The 20,097-nt window shown below is 48.8% G+C and overlaps 1 protein-coding gene across 5 annotated transcripts in view; it reads right to left on the bottom strand.

The window, feature by feature from the left end:
* EVI5L (ecotropic viral integration site 5 like) overlaps positions 1-20,097 on the bottom strand; it is a 76,716-nt gene that overhangs the window by 24,560 nt on the left and 32,059 nt on the right. For 4 of the 5 annotated variants that reach the window (XM_044994847.1, XM_044994845.1, XM_044994848.1 and 1 more), the window contains exons 8-14: positions 19,945-20,034; positions 17,652-17,749; positions 16,137-16,197; positions 15,386-15,439; positions 13,867-13,899; positions 6,788-6,928; positions 269-397 (exon numbers count right to left, since the gene is read on the bottom strand). In XM_044994847.1, the coding sequence (XP_044850782.1) occupies positions 269-397; positions 6,788-6,928; positions 13,867-13,899; positions 15,386-15,439; positions 16,137-16,197; positions 17,652-17,749; positions 19,945-20,034 (606 nt within the window). The remainder of the gene's footprint in view (positions 1-268; positions 398-6,787; positions 6,929-13,866; positions 13,900-15,385; positions 15,440-16,136; positions 16,198-17,651; positions 17,750-19,944; positions 20,035-20,097) is intronic. The other variant, XM_044994844.1, reaches the window with a different exon arrangement.

Here is a 20,097-nt window from a genome sequence, read left to right as displayed (position 1 = left end):
CTCACAACCCTGGGTTTAGCAGGCCAATGCTCAAACCAACCCTTCTATGGTACTGGCCCAGGAGGGCTGGGCTAACAGCTCCACTTTTATGGAAAGCATCATGGGATCTTTAATGACCCTGAAGCCATCAGAGGCCTCGGTTTTACAACCCATGCTATAAAAATAACAGACCCACAGCAAGTTGTAGGGGCACAAGCTGCTCCCCCCATGACTCCCACTGCATATTTAAACGATGCTGGAGCAGGGATTTCTCCCTCTCCACACACACCTTTTCCATGTCCAGCACTTTGTCCTGCATCTCCTTGAGTGCGCCCAGTGTCTCCGTCTCCCTCAGACGTGATTGCTCCAGCTCTGTTTCCAGGTGATTCACAAACTCCTCTGTGAACCGGGGGTTTCCCTGTGAGGAAGCAAAAAAATCCAAACCAGGCATTGTTAACCAGGGAGGGGATCTTTAGCACTGAAACCACAGGCCTCTACCAAGTGAGGGACTCCTCTAGCGAGAGCAAGGCTGTTTTCGTTGAAGGGGCCAGCCTCTAGGGGGAGACATGCTCAAGCACACAGCGCCAATTTTTAACCACAATTGCGCCCCATATTCAGTGCAGGACAACGTGAGAGGCCGCTGGAAGGAACTCTCCTTGCAGCCCTGTAGGGCAGGGCCGAGGAGCATTGATGGGTGGGGGGGAAGGAAGGCAGATTGCAGGATTACAGACACAGATCTGCACTCTGGGGGCCCAGCGCAATGTTAAGCTGCACCCATGATCAGACAGCTCTGCTCACCTTCCCTGCCACTCTTTGAGACACCCCCAACTCGCTGCCCAGATCTGGAGTCTCTCTTCCTATAGACGTGCCCTCTGAAGTGACTACTGTGCCCATCATTGCAGTGCAGCAGCTCTGGGGTGGTATGTGGCACTGGGTAACAGATGTACAGCAATGCTACAGCTGAAGGTTGTAAGAGGTGAATGAAGCTGGGCACCAGAGTTAACGCTCCCACTTTTGCAGAAAGGGCCAGAGGATCTTTAATGTCCATAAGCCTTCGGACGAAAAGGCTGGGGACCACTGGTTTAATGGCAGAACACAGCCGAACAGTTCGACTCCACCTCAAGGCTCGGATTGGGAATATCTTGCTGTATTATTCCCTGATTGTTCTAAATTTACATATACACTGAAAATACGGCTTTACTTGGTGTTTGCATATGTGTTTTCTTTCTTTGATGTAGGAATTAGATGCAGTGCTCCTGTCAGCTAATTTCTAAGTTCTCGTCCATCAAAAAATCTAGAGTGCCTAGGTAGCCCGTGGAAGGCCAGCACAGTATCCCCTAGCAGCATGCTCCGAGATTTCTCCTTAAGGCTTCACATTGGACCAAACTGTTCAGGATTCAGCTTCTGGGGGCCCATTAACATAACACCTGGGCAGCTGATTCCTAAGAGCCAGCTGACTGCTGCCTTGTCAATCCCTGCTGACCTGTGGGAACAAATGGACCCAACTCCCGTCACTGTACTGTGCACTGCCTGATGGGGTTAGACACCTAGCACCTGAATGTGGTGGCTGCTCTAGATCTTCTTCTGAACCTTTTCTCCAGTGGCCACAGTTCTGGCGGGGACTAGGCACGCTCCAAGGAGGCGGCAGGCCATGAGGCTGCTTATGTGACACCCTGGGGCCCCAAGGAGGGTAGCTGGGCGGGGATACCGTTGCTGGCTGCTGTAGGCTCTCCTGTGGCGGGATCCAGCTGGCTCTTCAATCTCACCCCCCACCCCACCCAATCTGAGCAGAGTGCTACTCTCCAGAGCACGCCTCAACCACAGCAACCTCCGCTGGGGGAAAGGCCGGGGGAGCGCTGGCACAGCTCCTACCCACTGTAACCGTCTGTGCTATCGCAGCTGTTGGCAGTTCATCAGATAAACACCAGCTTGTTTTCTGGGGGGGAATTAAACGCGATCCAATCCAGCCCATGGGAGGAGGGGTGGAGACCCTTCCTTGCAACCAGATGCAACCTCCAACCCAACACCCTTTGAATTTTGGAGCGCTTTGGATTGGAGGCCTCGCATTCAAAACCACCCCTCTGTAGCTGCGGTTTTAGGTTGGATCCAAAACCAAAAGCGGCCTAATTTCCGGTTCTGCTTTGGTTGGGACAGGAGACTTGCGCCAGCAGGGGGTGAGATCTCAGCACCCTGGAATCAGAGTTTTAGGGCCAGATCCCTGGCGCAAATGGCCATCGCTGCATTGGAGTCAATGGGGCCAAATCCCCGGCTGGTGTATAAACCAGCATCACTCCATTGGAGTCAATAGGGCCAGATCCCCGGCTGATGGGATTCTGCATCAGAGTCAGTGGCAATTTGTAGCATCTGAGGTCTAGCCCTGGCACCCGTTTGGCCTCAAAGCTTAACCCAGATCCACTCCAACCCTACCCAGCACCAAGCTTGAATGGCAGAACCGTCATCCCCCATCAGTGAAGCAAGAACCCTCCTCAACCAGTTCCCCTCATGCTGAGTGACTGCAACTGCAATGAGAGCACCCCACAGGAGAGGAATATGCTGCTAGGGTGAGGGAGGGAACCGTCCCTGCCAAGGGGAACATGATATGGGGACCTCGGTCCCCTGCCCTGGCCTCTATGGGTGGATGGACTAGATGGGCCCTAGGAGGGCTTGTCCGTGATCACCCTGCATATTTCCAGCCAGTGGGAGGGGGAGGTTACAGCCTGATAGCATAGCTTGTTTAAAGACAGGCTGGAGAGTTTTGCGGCCGTTGCCATGTGAACGGAGATGATGGGGTTTATCAGATCTTGTGCTGGGGACACACACTGATTACCGGTATGGGCTCAGGAAGGAATCTCCCACCACCACGCATCTGCAGCACTGTGGAATTGACCAGGTGCATTAAGGAGGAAGGAGGCAGGAGGCATGGGGGTGTGTGTGAGATGGTTCCGCTTTCTATGAAGCTGTGGTTCTCCAGTTCTTTCAGTCTCCGGAGACCCAGCTCCCCACTTCCAATTCCCCTCCTCAGCCACCATCTGGATCTCAAAAGAACTGCCAGGAAGGGCTGTCACCACTGATGGTCCAAAGGAGAGGCTGCTCTGATGCCTCGTGTAGTGGCCTCTGCCACAGTAGATGGGCTAATGTTCTGATTTGGTGTGGCAAAGCCCTGTCTTCTCAGAAGCTGAACTCAGAATCAATCTAGCTGTGAATTCCCCTAGGACTGGCGAATTAAAGATGGGTCACAGCTTCTCATCCTCCCCTCAGCTAGTGTAGGATTCTTCCCCTGGATGGTCTGGAGCTTTGCTTAGCAGCCTGAGATGTCCCTGGAGCTGCCCAAGAGAGAAGAGCTCTCTGACGCACAAAGGTCAGGTGGGAGGAGACTCCCTCATTTCACTCAGCCCATTTGCAAAAGACTTCTGATATGGGACAGTCCATGTGAACTGGCACCTTTGGTTTATGCCCAGAGGCTAACAGTTATCCCTCTCCAGCTATCAGTTCCCTACCCTGGGGTCTATGGCTTCCATCAGACTTCTCCTCTGTAGGACTGTACCTCTGAAATGAGTCAGTTGCACATGGAATGGAAGAGACATTTCTAGTGTAACACTGTGCTTCAACACACTCCGCATTTAACAGCAACACACTGCCTGTCTCCCACTCCAACAGCCCAACATGTTTTACAGACGTTAAGTAACTTAGTATTACAATGCTCCTGTTGTGTAGAGAACTGTTATCCTCATTTGCAGCTGCGGAAACTGAGGCAGAGAGAGGTGTTGAGATTTGCCTGAGGTCACACAGTCAGTGGCAAAACCAGGAATAGAACCCAAGAGTCCTACCTCCCAGGCCCCTGCTAACTCACTAGTTCCCACTCCCCACGCAGAGCCAGGAACAGCACCCAGGAGTCCTGAGTCCCAGTTCCGTGCTCTCACCAGAAGACCAGCCCTTTCTTCCCACAAAGAACCTGTTTTGGATGAATCAGAATTGCTCATGAAGCAGACAAACCTCTAGGTTCTTTTTTTCTGCCCATCCACGGTAGGCAGCTCTGCTTTCTAGGCACTATTGTTCTCCCTGTAACCACACAGCCCTGCATTCTCTCCTGGAGAGCTTTCACTGTTTGTTTGCTCCATTTGGTGAGAGCTCTGTATTTTTTGATGGGGTAAAATACCAGAGACTTCAGTTGCACACAGAAGGGGGGGATTCAAAGCCCTCCCCCCACCCAAGAAAAAACAACCTACTGCTTGGCCGTTTTTCCCACTTGCAAGGACACCTGTGAGATTCATAAGAAGCCCTCCCTGATCAAAAAGCTTCTGTCGAAGACAGGCAACAGGTGGCAAAGAGATTGGGCTCTCAGCAATGCGCACATGGTAACCTTTACATGGGAGTGTGTGTGTGAGTGAGACCATCAGAGCCACCAAGCGCCCCTCCCACACACACTTAGCTTTTGCTTTGCTTTTGCTTTCATCTCTGTAACCTCCACTTAGTGGTTCAGCCCTGACTTCGCAGCAGCTCTAATGCCCACAGCTGTCAACAGTACATGTCCCAAGTTATTGTAGCAGCAATTAGAAAGCTCAGTTGAGATCAGGGCCCCATTGCTGCACAGAGACAGAACGAGAGACAGTCCATGCCCCAAAGAGCTCAGAGCCTGAACAGACAAAGGAAGGGAGCATTGTTATCCATCTTTTACAGGTGGGGAACTGGGGCCCAGAGACACGCAAGGACTTGTCCAAGCTCACACAGCGAGTCAGTGGCAAAGCTGAGAATGGAATCTAGATCCGAGTCCCAGCCCAGGGCCTTAACTACAAGGCCGTCCTGCGTCATTCCTTTCTAGTTATTTTCACAGTACGGATATTAACTGTGTTATAGCAAGCGCAGTCCCCGAGAGGGGACTCCCTGCTGAAGGGCACACTCCAGCTGTTTGTTAGGGTAAGCTTTGAATTTCGGCTCTGGTCTGGATTCAGTGTAACACCAAAGCAACCTTTGCTACATCACTCATCTCCGGGGCCACTGCTGAAATCCACAAGCTCACCTCCACTGCTTCTTGCAAGAAGGGGTGTTTGACTATAGACAACAGTGACCAAGGTGGAACCAGCAGAGGCACCAACAATGATTTAAAAAAAATAAAAATAAAAACCAACTGATTTTTCAAAACATATATTGCATTTTTAAAAATTTAAAGTACATATTTTTCCTTTTAAAAATGAACCTATTTAAAATTAAAAATTGAAGTTATAGCAATATATGTTAAGGCCTAAACTGACTGTAATCTATTAAAATAGTTTAAATTAAATAAAACATTTAAATTAAGCAGTACAAGTTTGCTGCTAAAGTTTTAAAGAAAGTCAAACCACTGAAGTGGTGGAAGACACTTGGCTCAGCACCTGCAACCAGAGTTTGCTGAAGTGCTAAATGAGTTTTTGACAGCAGTAGCTTCTTCTACAGGTGCAAAGAGAATATTTTCTTGATTTCAGTTTATTCTAGTTCAGTTCAAGGACTAGTTCATTGAAAGTTAAGAAACCAATTCGGAGTTGAAAAAGGAGGAAAGCTTGTTTACCTTTTTCAAACTATGAATAAAAACTAGATGTTAGAGGATGAGATCTACTGGTTCTAAAATCTCGACGAGACAAGGTGGGTGAGGTAATATCTTTTATTGGACCAACTACTGTTGGTGAGAGACAAGCTTTACATACACTGCATATTAAAATCTTGAAGGACATGTTTACCAGAAGCAGTTAGTTCAACTCATTATCAGATACTTTCTTTGTTCAATAAATCAGTTAGTTTTAAATGCAAAATGTGTTTTGATTAACTTGTTTTTCTTATGTATGTAGCACATTTAAGGTAGTTTTATTTAACTAATTTTTTTTAAAATGCTTCTTTTTGCACATTTTTAATTAAACTCCAATTTCTATCCAAATAGAGCTTGACAAAATTCACAAATAAAAAATCAATCATGTAGAAAATAAATGCATCATTTACCATTTTATAACATTATAAAAAAGTAAACATTAAGAGACTGAATAAATGAATGTTAAGCTCTATAACTGTGTAAATAAATGTGTATAAATATAGTGTATCCTGCTGGTTAGCAAAAAGAAGTTCCAAGTTTAGTGTAAAGCTTATAGTTTCGTGCAAATCAACATGTTTTAATGGTTACCAACCCATGAGAATCAACATCTCTTTAGAACAATAACTAAAAAGTGCAAACCCAAAACAAGATTAAAATAAATTATTTAAATCACTTTGATTTAAATCAATCCACCATAAACCCTGTCCAGAGACCAAAGATGGACTTGTGGTTAAAGTGCTGGATTAGAACTCAGGAGATGTACGTTCAATTCCTAGCTCTACCAAAGGCTTCTGGGGCATAGCTCTGTGCCTCAGTTTCCCCAGGTATAAAATGGGACTATTAATCCTTCCTTTGCATCATCAGAGTGTAAGTTCCAGGGCAGGGATTGTCTGTGCAGTGCCTGGCACTACAGGGCCCCAATTTTAGTCAGGGTCTCTGGGTGTTACCCTAATACAAATATTACATTCTCTTGCTGCAGCTAAATGGCAGCTCCCTGAACATCTGGGATGCAGGATCCCAAGATGGCATCATGTGGCTAAATCGTACCCAGCTATATGTGCAGCTGCACTAGCATGGGCGGGCTCAGCTGCTATTTGCCCAAGGGAAAGCTGCGCGGGTGCACATCAGGGCTTACAGCTGCTTTGCCCGTCTAGTCCAGGGGTTCCAGTAAGCAGGGCAAATCCCCAGGCCTGCATTTTTAGTGCCACCTGACACCCTGTGTCATGGTCCCACCCTAGCCTGCTTCCTCACCTGTTGGTCCTGCAGCTGCCGGATGGTGCTCTGGGCCTTCTGCAGGTTCTCCGTGGCTGAGCTGCACTGCTGCTTCACCACCGCCAACTCTCGCTTGATGATGTAATTCTCTTCGGCCTCCTGCGCGCGGGTGACTTGGCCCTGGCGGGGAGAGGGGGAAGAGGAGAGGGAAAGAAAATGTCAAAGGAAACACCTTCAACATGCTCCATGTGCATCTGCATGGGAATTCTCTCTCTGGGCCTCATGCAGTGGCTGGGATCACAGCCTGGTGGGATCAGATTTACTAGAAAGAAGTGAATTCCCCAAGGGGCCGCCTATGCCTCAGACAGCTCTGTCAGCAGCTGCCCAACCTTCCGCTGCCAATGCTTCAGTGCCAGTTACCCCTTCTGTGTATAAGGCTACCACTTGCCACAGTGTCTTTCAGCTAAAGTATACAGAGATAGGAGTCAGGACTCCTGGGTTCCATTTCTAGCTCTGGGAGAAGAGTGTGATCGAGTGAGATCAGAGGGATGGGACTCAGGACACCTGGATTAGAGTCTCAGATCTTGGAGGGGAGTGCAGTCTAGTGGTGAGAGTGGGGGACCTCTGGGGTTCCACAACTTTGACCTTGGCACAAACGCTTGCCTGCTTTACAAGGAGGCATACAACATATTAACGCTCATCCCTTTTAGACCCGTTTTCATGCACAGGCCAGACAGTGCTTTAGAATAGTGAGTTAATGACATTATCCTTATTTTACAGCTAGGGAAACTGAGGCACAGAAAGGCAGGGGGGAAGTGACTGTTAGTCAGTGGAAAGCCCAGGATTAGAACATAGAGGGGACCTCACGCCTAGCACCCTGTCCTGTCCATTGGGTCACTGATGTGTTTGGACAAAACACCCCCTCCAAATCAGACTGGCCTGTGAACACCCTGCTAGCAAGAGGATGAGTGCCACCAGTGAGCCAGGACTCCTGGGTTCTATTCCCAACGCTGGGAGACAATGTCTCTACTGGTTAGAACAGGGAACTAGGTCACCTGACTTGCTTTTATTGTACTGGGGGGGGCAGCATGGTGTAGTGCTTAGAGCAGAGGGGAGGGATTGAGAATCAGGGGCTCCTGGCTCTCCCACTGACTCTCTGTCACCAGATTGGAGGATCCTCTATTCCAGAGATCCTAAGAATGCACATCAGGCATTGGTGACTTCCTGATGGGTAAGAAATCGAAAGGCCCTAGAATATTGTATTGGGCAGAGGGACTGGTGCAAAACTTGCACAAAAGGTCATTTACCTTGTGCATATGTGCAAATTGCCTCACCCAATGCAGATCATAAACTCTGCATATGCATGTGCATGGGGCCATTTACTTTGCGTGGTCATTTTTGGGTGTGTACACGCTGCCAATGGGAGTCATTTACTCTGCATGTGGGTGGGTGCAGTGCCTAGCGTAATAAGGCACCAATGTGATTGGGCTCCAGGTGCTATGACCATCTAAATGTTAAATTCTCATCATGATGGTGCTGAGAGCTGGCAGTGCCTGCGCCCCTGGTGGATGAGCTCAGTTTCCTCCCTCGAAGCCTCTGTTCTCAGCTCCACACGGTTGCTTTAGCCCTGTCTCTCTGAGGGCAATCGGGTTCTCTAGTGTTCACCAGGGTACAGACACGGGGTCCCCTCTACTTGGTGAAGAGAACCACTGCACTTTTCACCAAGAGTGGGCTCAGTGACAGTCTCTAGCCAACATTTGCCCTCATTGCCCTAGCTACCTCTGTCCACCCCAGAGGTGGCTGTGTTTGCAGAGGAGCTGTATGCAGCTGGCATGAGAAATACTTTGAAATGTAAAGCATTAGTACTAACGAGATGACCGCTACGTTACACCTTATCACACCAGCTCAACAAATGATGCCAGCCTTCATGCCCCACGTCTCCTCCCACTCCCATCTCTGTATGCAGCAGACCCTCCAGCCTGGTTCACCTACCCACTGCCCCTTCTCCTGGTTCAAACCTCTCCTCACATGTGACATGGGTGTGTGGGACATGCAGGAAGGGGTTAAACCTCTTCTCTGGCCACAATGAAGGAAGCTGGTCTGCCAGGGTAAGGAGATGTGAGCTGTGGCTTGCTAAGCTGATAGGAGGAGGTACTGATAGCTGGGCCTCTGTGACGTTATTGACATGAACTGGGACCATATAGATCATTGTTGCAACCAAAGTCCTGTAATGGCACCAAATCTTGTATAAAAGGGGTCAAATAGGGTGTCTAAGACAAGGTTATGGTTTGCTGGTTATCTGTATATGTGTATCATTTTTATAGTTGAAGTTATGAATATTGGATCTATACTGTCTGTATTTCAAACTTCTGCTATGCCTCTGGGTGACACCCCAGCCAAGTTGGTGTCACCTCTGCCTAGCCTGCTTGATGGCCCATTAAGGACCATCAGCTACACAATTGACCCATTGAGAGAAGGCAGATACACCGTGTGACTCAGCAATGTATGCAGGGACTTGCCCATGTGACTCCAAACTCCATTTTGCTATAATTTTCCACAGTAAGAACAAAGAGGTGTTCTTACACCTGGAAAAGACTATAAAAGGCTGATACCTCATCTCCATCTTGTCTTCAATCCTGCTTCTTACCTCTGGAGGGACTTTGCTACAAACTGAACTCTGAACAAAGGACTGATGACCCATCCCAGTGGGGGATGTACTCCAGAGACTTGATTTTGAACTTGCAGTTTATTCTATCACTGCTACAAGCCTGAACCAAGAACTTTGCCATTACCGTATGTAATTGATTCCATGTAACCAATTCTAGCTCTCATCTGTATCTTTTTCCTTTTATGAATAAACCTTTAGATTTTAGATTCTAAAGGATTGGCAACAGTGTGATTTGTGGGTAAGATTTGATTTGTATATTGACCCGGGTCTGGGGCTTGGTCCTATGGGATCAGGAGAACCTTTTTTCTTTTACTGGGGTATTGGTTTTCATAACCATTTGTCCCCATAATGAGTGGCATTGGTGAGTGTCTAACGGAATTGCTTGGGTGACTTGTGGTTAGCCAGTGGGGTGAGACCAAAGTCCTCTTTGTCTGGCTGGTTTGGTTTGCCTTAGAGGTGGAAAAACCCCAGCCTTGGGCTGTAACTGCCCTGCTTTAAGCAATTTGTCCTGAACTGGCACTTTCAGTTGGGTTCTGCCAGAACCAGCATCGTTACAGCCTCCCAGGTGAGGGAAGCCATAGTGGTCTCCTCCAGCAGAGGAGACTCCTGAGCAAGCCCTGGCTTAGGCAGAGGACTTGGCATTGAGGAATGCACTGGGGCTGAGGGCTGTAATTCAAGAGTCATTCTGGTTGGGTTTGTTTAGTTTCATTGAGAGACACTGCCCAGGAAAACTGCCCTGGGACTTTTATCTTCCTCTAGCCAAGAGTCACACTTTTCATGATCTGACTTAAAGAGTCCATGACCCTCCCTTCACCCCCACAAGGGTGGCCCAGTGGTCTCGTGACAGACTCCCCACTGCTGTGCTACCCCTGAAGAGGGAGAGTTCTTAGCTAAGAAGAGCTGATGGGGCTGACTCTGCTGAACACGGTGCTGGCAGCATGAAGCGAGCACCCTCAGTGGTGTAAAGGGGCGCTGGAGTAAATGAGAATGTGGCCCTAGTTGAGGCTGGCTGTACACAACCAAAATTGAGGGGGATCACTACAGCAAGCCCCTTTCTCCCCCACCCACCCCCAGGCTTAGGAGGAGTTCTCTGTAAATACCCACAAAGCCACTGTCCTCCTTCAAACACTCCTTTGCCACAATTCTACAAAACCCTTGACACTGGGGAGACTGCTGGTGTGCTGAGCCCACTGCCTATCAGGCTGTCCAGTACTGTCTCCCTGTTTCCTTGTACTGCTTTGTTGGCTGGTATTCATCTGCTGGCTCTTATTTAGATCTGAAGTCCCCAAACTCCGGGCTGTTCCCCGTTAGGGGAGCACGGAGGAATGTTCGTAGGGGCAAGGCGGGCCAGGCCAGCCTCCACAGGGGGCAAGGAGGGAGCGCCACCCAGCCCTGCTCCCAGCACCATGTCTGCCCCTGACATGGCTCCATCCCCAGCTGTGGCTCTGCTCCCAGCCCAACTCCTGGCCACAACTCTGGCCTCAGACCTACTCCTAGCTGTAGCCCCAGCCCCATCCCCCTTACTCTGTCTGCTTCCCCCTCCCCCCAGAGCCGCAGCCCTGCTCCTGGCCCTGGAGGGGCAGTGGGGGATGGACAGGGGGAAGGAGGGGCCTGACTCAAAAGTTTGGGGACCACTGTCTTAAATGGGGAGCTCTTTGGGAGAGGGACCATCATTCTGCTGGGTGTTTGTACAGCAATTAGCACAATGAGGGTCTGAGCCATGACTGGGGTTCCAAGGTGTTACAATAATACAAATAAATCAATGTAGCTGCACCAGCACAACCACTAATGGTATGCAGCACTGGTGCTAACACAGGCGTTAATTACCAGATTAAGGTGCACTGCATCACAACAGAGGTGTGCAGTGGTTTAATTACAGCAGTTTAGTTACACAAGGGTGAATTTCTAGTTATTCCTGCCTTGTCCTTCCTGTGACTTTGCTTTCTCGCTTCAGTTTGCATCTTCTACAGCACTAAGCGAATGGTTGGCACTTAAAGAATAGCATGACGAACTCAAAGCCCTCAACCCCTGCTCCCAGAAGAGGAATGCACACCAGTGTGAACACTGGCCTCAGTATCCTCAGTTTAACTAAAACCACTTCAGTTAAATCAGTGCAAACCTGTTATGTAGCCACTCATAAAACGTAACTCAAACCCAATTTGTCAATATAGGTTAAAACAGGAAAAAACTGACTTAAGCTAAGTTGATACAAACCAGGTTTACATACATTTAAGTGCCTGCCCGGGGGTTTGCACTGGTTTAGCATCACCCCTTGAGTAAAGCCAGTGTGGAGACTAAGCTGTAGTAGTTTAGCTTCGTAGCTTTGCCTTTTGCAACATACTTAATGCACAGAAGTGGCTGTGCTAAACCCACTGCTACTTTTAATGTTAGCGTGATCTAGTGGCTCTCACTCACAGCCTCCATAGAAGCAGCAAAGCTGGGAGCTGCAATATAATCAGGAAGTTGGCCTCAGAAGCCTCATGCTGTTAGCCAGTGGCTTCCATTGCCCCACCTTAGTCCGTTTTGCACTGAATACCCTGGCCCAATGTTTAGATGGCAATGCAGACACCCCTAGTGACTGCAGGTGGGGATCGCGGTGGGAGGTGGGCATTTCCAACCCTGAATTTGTTTTGATTGAAGTGAGGCATAGCTGGGTCCATCCCATCTTCTAGTTCTAGGAGTCAGGGGCAATGGGTATCAAAGTAAGAGTCTTCCCCCACCCTCGTCGCACAGCATTGTGGGTCTCCTCTTCATCACACTGCTCCAAGGACTGCTATTAACTAGAGTGGACTAGGACAGAGAGTAAAATAAGGCTCATTGCTCCTTCACGTAGAAGGCAGGGGAGAAGGGTGATAATGCCACGCAAGGGCTGCTTAGAGAGTTAGGAGCTGTATACTGCACACACAAGAGTTGAGCCACCTTGCATAAGAACAGCCACACTGGGTCAGACCAAAGGTCCATCTAGCCCAGTACCCTGTCTTCTGACAGTGGCCAATGCCAGGTGCCCCACAGGGAACGAACAGAACAGATGATCATCAAGTGAGCCATCCCGTTGCCCATTTCCAGCTTCTGGCAAACAGAGGCTAGTGACACCATCCCTGCCCATCTTGGCTAATAGCCATTGATGGACCTTTCCTCCATTAACTTACTTACCAAAGGCTGACTGTGTATTGTGTGAAGAAATATTTCCTTGTGTTTGTTTTAAATCTGGTGCTTATTCATTTCATTTGGTAACCCCTAGTTCTTATGTTATGAAACATAAATAACACTTCCTTATTTATTTTCTCCACACCAGTCATGAATTTATAGACCTCTATCATATCCTCCCTTAGTTATCTCTTAAAGTCCCAGTGTGATTAACTGAAGCTGTTCCATACCCCTAATTGTTTTTGTTGCCCTTTTCTGTACCTTTTCCAATTCCAATATATCTTGTTTTGAGATGGGGCAACCACATCTGCACACAGTATTCAAGATGGGGGCGTACCATGGATGTATATAGAGGTAATTTGAGACAGAACCACCTGCCCCTGCAGGGCACTTTAGATCTTCCTGCACTAGTGGCATAGTTACAGTGGTAAGTCCTGCAGGAACCACAGTTATAGCAGGGACCCGCTTTGCTCAGGCACTCCCCACTCCCACCCTTGTGTCCCAGTGGTTAAAGAGACCCTAATATGCTTTACAGCAGCTGGACATTTCTAGAATCCTCTAGCCAGGTGTAGCAGATGGTGCTGTCTATATACTGCCCTCCCACACCCCACGCTGGCTCCTGCCTGATGTGGAGGGGCCAGCTCTGGGGCTGTCAGAATGACCTTCTCTGCCCTATTCAATGCTTGGCTGAAGACTGCCAACATGCATAACTTACAGTGTGGTGTCAGTTAAGCAGCAAGAATGGTCTTGCGGCTGAAGACTCAGGAGGTCTGAGTGCCAGTTCCCACTCTAGCCCCACGCTTGCTGTGGAACCCTGGGCAAGTCACTTCAAGTTTCCCAGCTGCAAAACAAGGATAGGATTTGCCTGCCTTATCTAGTCAGGCTGTAATAATTTTCGTAGCGGGGCCACTCCCTGAATGTCTGCCTCAAGGGCCAGATCCTCAGCTAGTATAAACTGAAAGCGCTCTAGTGAAGTCAAACACACCATGCCAATTTACACCCACTGGCCCTTTTATTTGAATAGAGCTTTGCTGATTTATAGCAACTGAGGCTCTGGCCCCAAAAATTCTTTCAAGTTTGTGTTTCAGAGATCTTTGGTGGGAGAAGGGACTTCTTAAGCTTTGTGATAAAGGAAGGATTCACTTGTAACCCTTTGAATCTGGCGTGGGAGTGCTGCTCTAACCCTGCATAAAAAGATGTGGAGCAAATGCAAGTCACACACAGAGTGGGTGCAGCTGTTTTGTTTCTAGATTGAAAGGTAAAACCAAGAAAAGAGAGATGAAAATAAAAGGTTTTACAGTACCTGGATCAGTCTATCTGCCAAGGCAGCACTCTCCTAGTGGAGATCCAGACAGGGAAGGAAAGATGAAGAAGGAAAGAAAGAAAAAAAAGAAAAAAAAAAAGACACGACAATAACAAGGTCATTGCAGATGCGTTCCAACCACAGCTAGAAGCACACAGTACAGCAAGACTTAGCAGCAGGAGGAGGAGAACCCAGCAGAGCCCAGTGAGATAAGTGCACCCAAGAAGCGAAGTCTTCCAGATCAGCTAAGGCGGGGGGGTCCAAACTTTTTCACTCGACTACCTTTTGTTGTAAACAGTGGCAGCCTGCCAGAAGCCACCCCAAATCTGTATGGGAATTTGTCCAACAAGTGTCTCCCTCGATAGAAGGCTATTGCTCGTTGTGTTCACTAGCAATAAAGCTGCCATTGATTAGCTGGGTCTGAACCCTTCAGTTCCAGAGGGATAGAGAGCTGCTATGACAGACTTTAGGGCCATATGCTGCCTGCAGACCTTGAAGATGTTCTCAGTGATGCCCTACAAGATCGTAGTAATTAGCAATGGAAAAATCCATGAGAGCCAGAGTCCTTACCAGCTGGAAAAATAATACTAAATACTTGAGCTTGGCAAGTGCTGTCAGAGAGAGGACCTAGCCTCTAGGGCCTGATTTTACAGAGGTGCCAAACACACACATTTACCCGCGCAGGTGGATGGGAGCTGCAGGTGCTCAGCACCTCTGAAGCTCAGGACTACAGTGCTAGAGTGCAGGACAGCGGTGCGGATAGGCTAGTAGATGACCCTTGGTCATGCATGGGGCCAGGAGGCCGTAGGGTAATCAGGGATTCTCTCTGGTTCTGTAGATTTTCCTTTTAAGCTTTATTTAAATCTATTTTGTAAGTTTTTTTACACAAGAACTAAGCAGTTTGAAGTATTTCACAGTGTGAGGCTGAGGTACAAAACACAACGGCAGGGCAATCAAATCAATTGCAGGCCAAGTAAATAAGTTTTAAAAGCCACACTAAAGTATGGTCAATGCCACATGGGAAAAGAAATCAGGCACTCTGCTCAGTTCCAGAGATACCCTTTTACAAGTGACCTCAGCATATCTTCAGGACTTGGGCTCTATACATTTTATTCTGCAGCTGAAGATTTAAAAAAACAAAAACAAAAAAAACACAATCTAAGCATCAGTTCAGTGACCTGGCAAGTAAGATTTAAAGTGCTTTATCATCTCATCCAGCTTGCAAAACGTTTGAACACAAAAACTTCACCCTGAACATATGTCTAGTCCCTGCCCTTTGACCCAGCTCCAAAGCCTTCCTTTAGGAGCCATCACTATTGTCCACAGTGCATTAGACTGACATGCTAGGCAGGGGTGTGAGCTTATGCTGCTGCCTACATGGCCTGGCCTAATGGTTGCCTTTCCTGGGCATGTTGATAGTGAGCTGGGACAGGCGGCTGTGCAAGGCCTCGTTTTTGGAAGCCAAGCTAGTCTGGAAGTGGAGGAGGTGGATTCGCACACGGCCCGGCACGCCTCTCACCTTCTCCAGGGTCTCAATCCGCTGCTTCAGGAGGCGGTTCTCAGTCCGGAGCCTCTGCAGAGGAAGAAGCGAGACATCAACAGGAGCTTCCTGTGCGCAAGCCTGGCCTTATTAAATAGGTTGGGTCTGCCCTCTACTGGGAAGAGACTGAAATCACAGCAAGTGATGGACCAGAGACCTAGAGAGAACTTCTGGGGTGCAGAAAACCCTTTGCCAGTGCTTTGGGGTAAGTTCTAAATTCAGCCATAAGAATGAAGCAGGAGTAATCTCTTACATTTACATAGTGCCTTTCATTCCCTAGGAACCCAGACAGTATATATAGGGATCCCCTCGGTCATCTCTGAAGTGCAGCTGTCTCTGGGGTGGAACATGGCAGCTGTTTAACAGCAAGCAGCACCACTGCACAAAACATGAAGGGGACATCTGACTGAAGTTGCTGGGGGAATTTCAGTACCCAAGTGCAGTTAGTTACACAAATGTGAAAGGCCAGATGGGAGAGGGGGCATCTGTGTTATGCTTATAAGAAGCACATGGGATCTTTTTCAGGGGAAAAGGTCTATAAAGCTGTAATCTCTGTCCCTACAGGTCTAACTTTGGATAACGGTGAGCACCGATAAGAAGCATTAGAGGCAGTGATCTGATGAGCTCTCAGAGTTAAACTAAGGTGGCTCCCATAACCTTTCCCTCTGTGTGCTGCTGTGATACAGACAACACTAGAGCAAGGAGGGCATGGAGCAAAGAAAGGACTTACTTTGATCTCAATCTGCTCCTCCATCTCTTTGTTTTTGATTGCAGCATACTCCTTCTCCAGCCTGAGACAGACATGAAAGCCAGGTTGGATCAAACCTGTTTCAGACCCACATCCCCCTTCCCCCCAGCAGAGTGCTCAGGGTCAGTGGGTACACCTGCAAAGGACAGGAGCTAACAATCTAGGCTAACACCACACCTCCCCTGCAGTGCCTTGTGCTGAGGCCCATGCAGCAACAAGCCATACATACTGAAGCTTCTGGGCATGATGGGGCAAATTAGTGACCCTGGATTGGGGGTTTTACATATATGCTGATTTCTACAAACAAACACTGCCTCACCCAAGTATTATATTTTTAAGTCCCCTAGCTGCAGGGTGGAGGTCTTACACACTCGTAATCAACTTAAAGACCTACCACTGACACACTCCGCTCCTCAGCTCCTACTGCTTGCTCCTCAGTTGGAGCCACAATCCCAGAGAACATGGCATCCAGATCAGCTGATGAGCAGCACAGTGGGCGGCCACAGGCCGAGGATCAGGATTTGTGGTGAGGAGTGAGCAGCAGCACAAGAGGAACAGAGAGTTTGTGCGCCTAGGAGTGTCCCCAATACCATTCCTTAAACTCACCTCTCCAAGCAATCCTCCCCTGCCCCCGATTGAACCCTTTGGCTAGGTTTCATGGTTCTGCTGTTGGATAACAATCTGTCTCTCAGTACTGTGTGCTCCCAAAGGGATTCTCCTTTCTGTCCCATCTTTTGGGGAAGGGGACAGTTTTGCTCACTACACAGTCCCGTCAGAGCTGGGGAGACCCAGCCTGACTGAAGGGCACTAGTCATTCAGGCAATTTACAATAAGGCAGACCAGCTACTGTAGGCTACCACGGGGGTAGGAAGTAACTAGTCCCTTAACTGAACTACAAGAAAAATTGGAATAGGCCAATTTTGCCTGATCTTTATCTTTCCATCTTCTGCACCCTCCTTCGTACCAAGTGTCAGGATGACTGTCCCCACTTAAGAGATTCAAATTGCAGGTTTCTATCTTCCAGGAGAGGAAGACAGGTGGTCATAGCATCCCCTGCTTGCATAATGGGAGATGGAAGTTTGGGGCAGGAGCTATACCCACTTCCTTGGATACACAAAATGCCCCCCAACTCCTAACAAAGCCAGAGTCCCTGCCAAGGCCAAGCAGCTCTGTTGCCATCAGCCTGCCTTGTCTCTACAGTGCGGGAAAGCTTTCATGGCCTCCCACTAGCCCATCAGACCTGCTGTCAGAGAAGGCAGTAATTCCCTTGTTATTAGTGAGTCCTCCCGCACAGCACTCACTCATCTCTTCTCTATTTTCACTGCTGCTTGCTGTGCGGCTCTAATGACTATCTAGAAGAGCCCGCAATGCGCACTCCCTTTCCCTGTCCTCCTGCTTAAGTCTAGTGCAGGATCCTCGAAACAGCATAGACCAGGGAGGGATTTTTCTGCCAGTCCCCTGTCTAGGATCTTTCACAGGGTGAGGGAGCAAACTTACCTCTTCATTTTCTTGGGGTTGTATTTGACCTGATATGCCTTCAGGATCAACTTGTCCGGGCAACTGTCGAACTGATGAGGAATCACCTTCTGGAAATACTGTGGGAAGGGAGCAGAGGGCAGGATGCATTTCTCTGAGTCCCTTTTGAGCACTCAAATTCTACCCACTCTCCCCAAATCTCCTCCCATCCTCTTCATTCAGTACTTGCTTCCACTCTCAAGCCAGAGCAGACAGCCCAGGAACTTGCCTTCCCTGTGCTACCTGGGCTGTAGTGGTTTCTGACCTTCTTGAGCAATCACTAGAAGTCTCTTACTAGTGATTAGTTCCTTGGGGTTTCAGACCTGAGTGTTTCAAGTGCACCTGTGGAATGTGGGACTCTTCCTGAGCAGCACTTGGGTATGTTCAGTATCTGGAAAGTCTCCAAAGTTCCAGCTTCAGCAGCCAGGGAAAAGTGCAGGGAGCACAGCTGCATGAGAAGAAGCTGGATGTCTGGAGTCAGTAAGGAGGGGCGGGGGGGAAGAGATAAAAACAGGAGGGTATTTCTAGGAATTCTGGAGGGGATTACACCCCTTCCCCCATTTATGGCCCAGGATCATGGACAGGCTCCCAGGGCAGCACGGACAATGCACCACTCTTGGCATTTTTATAGTTCTTATCTTAACATCAGAGGGGTGAGTTAGGGGAAACTGAGGCACAGGCCGCTGACATGACTTGTAGGATCCGAGCTCCTGCACAAGGCAGGCACAGGAGCTTATCTAATACTGTCAGCTCCAAACACACAGAGGATGTTCATGTGTTTGGTCTTGGGACATCTCAAATCCAACAGAATAACTGAAAGTTATGCCTCATAGTGCCCAGGCTGCAGGGGGACTGAAAGGAAAATTACTCTGCAGTCTAAGTAGGCCTGAAAGCGCTTCTTCACCTTCTGGCTGGTGCATGACATGGACAGCACAGCGAGTTAGAGCTGTAACTGCTGTTGGGCCAGGCTCACAAAGCCCAATTGTACTGAACACAGTAATGCATTCTCTTGTGATGCAATTGTTCTATTCGCCTTTCCCACCAACTGCTTGGACTCAGCAGTGGGTCCCACGCAGCCAAGAGGTTGGTACTGCATCATCTGCAGTCTAAGCAGAACAAGAGTCACAGGGCTGTAAGATTAACCCTGTGCATGGCACTGCGGGGATAAATCTTACACATTGCAGGCAACTATTTCACCGTTTGGAGAGTGAGAATATCACTGGGGATTCTTTCCCATCTCACCTTTGACACTGTGCCTGAGGAAAAAGGAAACCGCCTGGAGAAGTTGCTTAAACTCACTTTTCCCAAAGATCTGGACTCAGGTTCTGGGCTAGACTGGGACTAGAGGGCGGCAGGATGTAAGAGAGGCTGCTCAGACTCCTGGCCCACTGAGTTTCCGAAGCATGGCAGGATGAGCCTCTTCCAGGCTGGAAGCACACCCGTGTTACACAGAGCAGTGTCACCCCACAAGAGCTCCAGGCCACTCTGCGCTGATGCATGGGCCAGTCACTAGGAAATGGGCTGACCTGGGGAGTTATACAGGGCACCTTCTACTTATACACTGGGCATGGCCAGCCAATCAGAGCTCAACAGGATTATGGGTAGGGCCCTACCAAATTCCCGGCCATGAAAAATGTGACAGACTGAAATCTGGCTCCCCTCATGCAATCTGGTCTTGTGTGCTTTTAACCTGCACTATACAGATTTCACTGAGGAGAAATTGGGGGTCCTGACCCAAAAGGGAGTTGCAGGGGCATTGCAAGGTTATTTTAGGAGGGGGCATGTCATGTTATTGCCCTTACTTCTGCACTGCTTTCAGAGCTGGGCAGCTGGAGAGTGACAGCTGTTGGCCAAGCACCCAGCTCTGAAGGCAGCCCCCCCGCCAGCAGCAGCATGGAAGTAAGGGTGGCAATACCATATCATGTCACCCTTACTTCCTGGCCAGCAGCCAGCGCTCTCCAGCTCGGAAGGCAGTGCTGCCACCAGCAGTAGCGCAGGAGTCAGGGTAGCAGTATCACAACCCCCCCCGTACTATAACCTTGCAACCCCCCTCCACAACTCCTTTTTGTGTCAGGACCCTTACAATTACAACACCGTGAAATTTCAGATTTAAATAGCTGAAATCATGAAATTTACGATTTCTAAAATCCTATGACCGTGAAATTGACCAAAATGGACCGTGAATTTGGTGGGGCTCTTTCTACCACAACTGCATGGCTGAAGTATAAATCCCTCCCTAGAGGGCAGTTTGAGTGCAATGCGGAGCTGCTCTGACCTGCGACATCCCCTCCATATCCAGCTGCATCAGCTCTGCCTGGTTGAACTGCAGGAGGGCCATCCCCACACGGAAGACGATCTCCAGCCCCTATGGCAAAGTACAGAGAAGTTTCAGCCCCTGACACAAGGCTCATGTGGCATTTGAGAGTGC

Source organism: Mauremys mutica, chromosome 20 (assembly GCF_020497125.1).
Source record: "Mauremys mutica isolate MM-2020 ecotype Southern chromosome 20, ASM2049712v1, whole genome shotgun sequence".
Classification (NCBI taxonomy): Eukaryota; Metazoa; Chordata; order Testudines; family Geoemydidae; genus Mauremys; species Mauremys mutica.
Note: the sequence above shows the minus strand (reverse complement) of the source record. Positions and strands in the feature narration are given on the sequence as shown.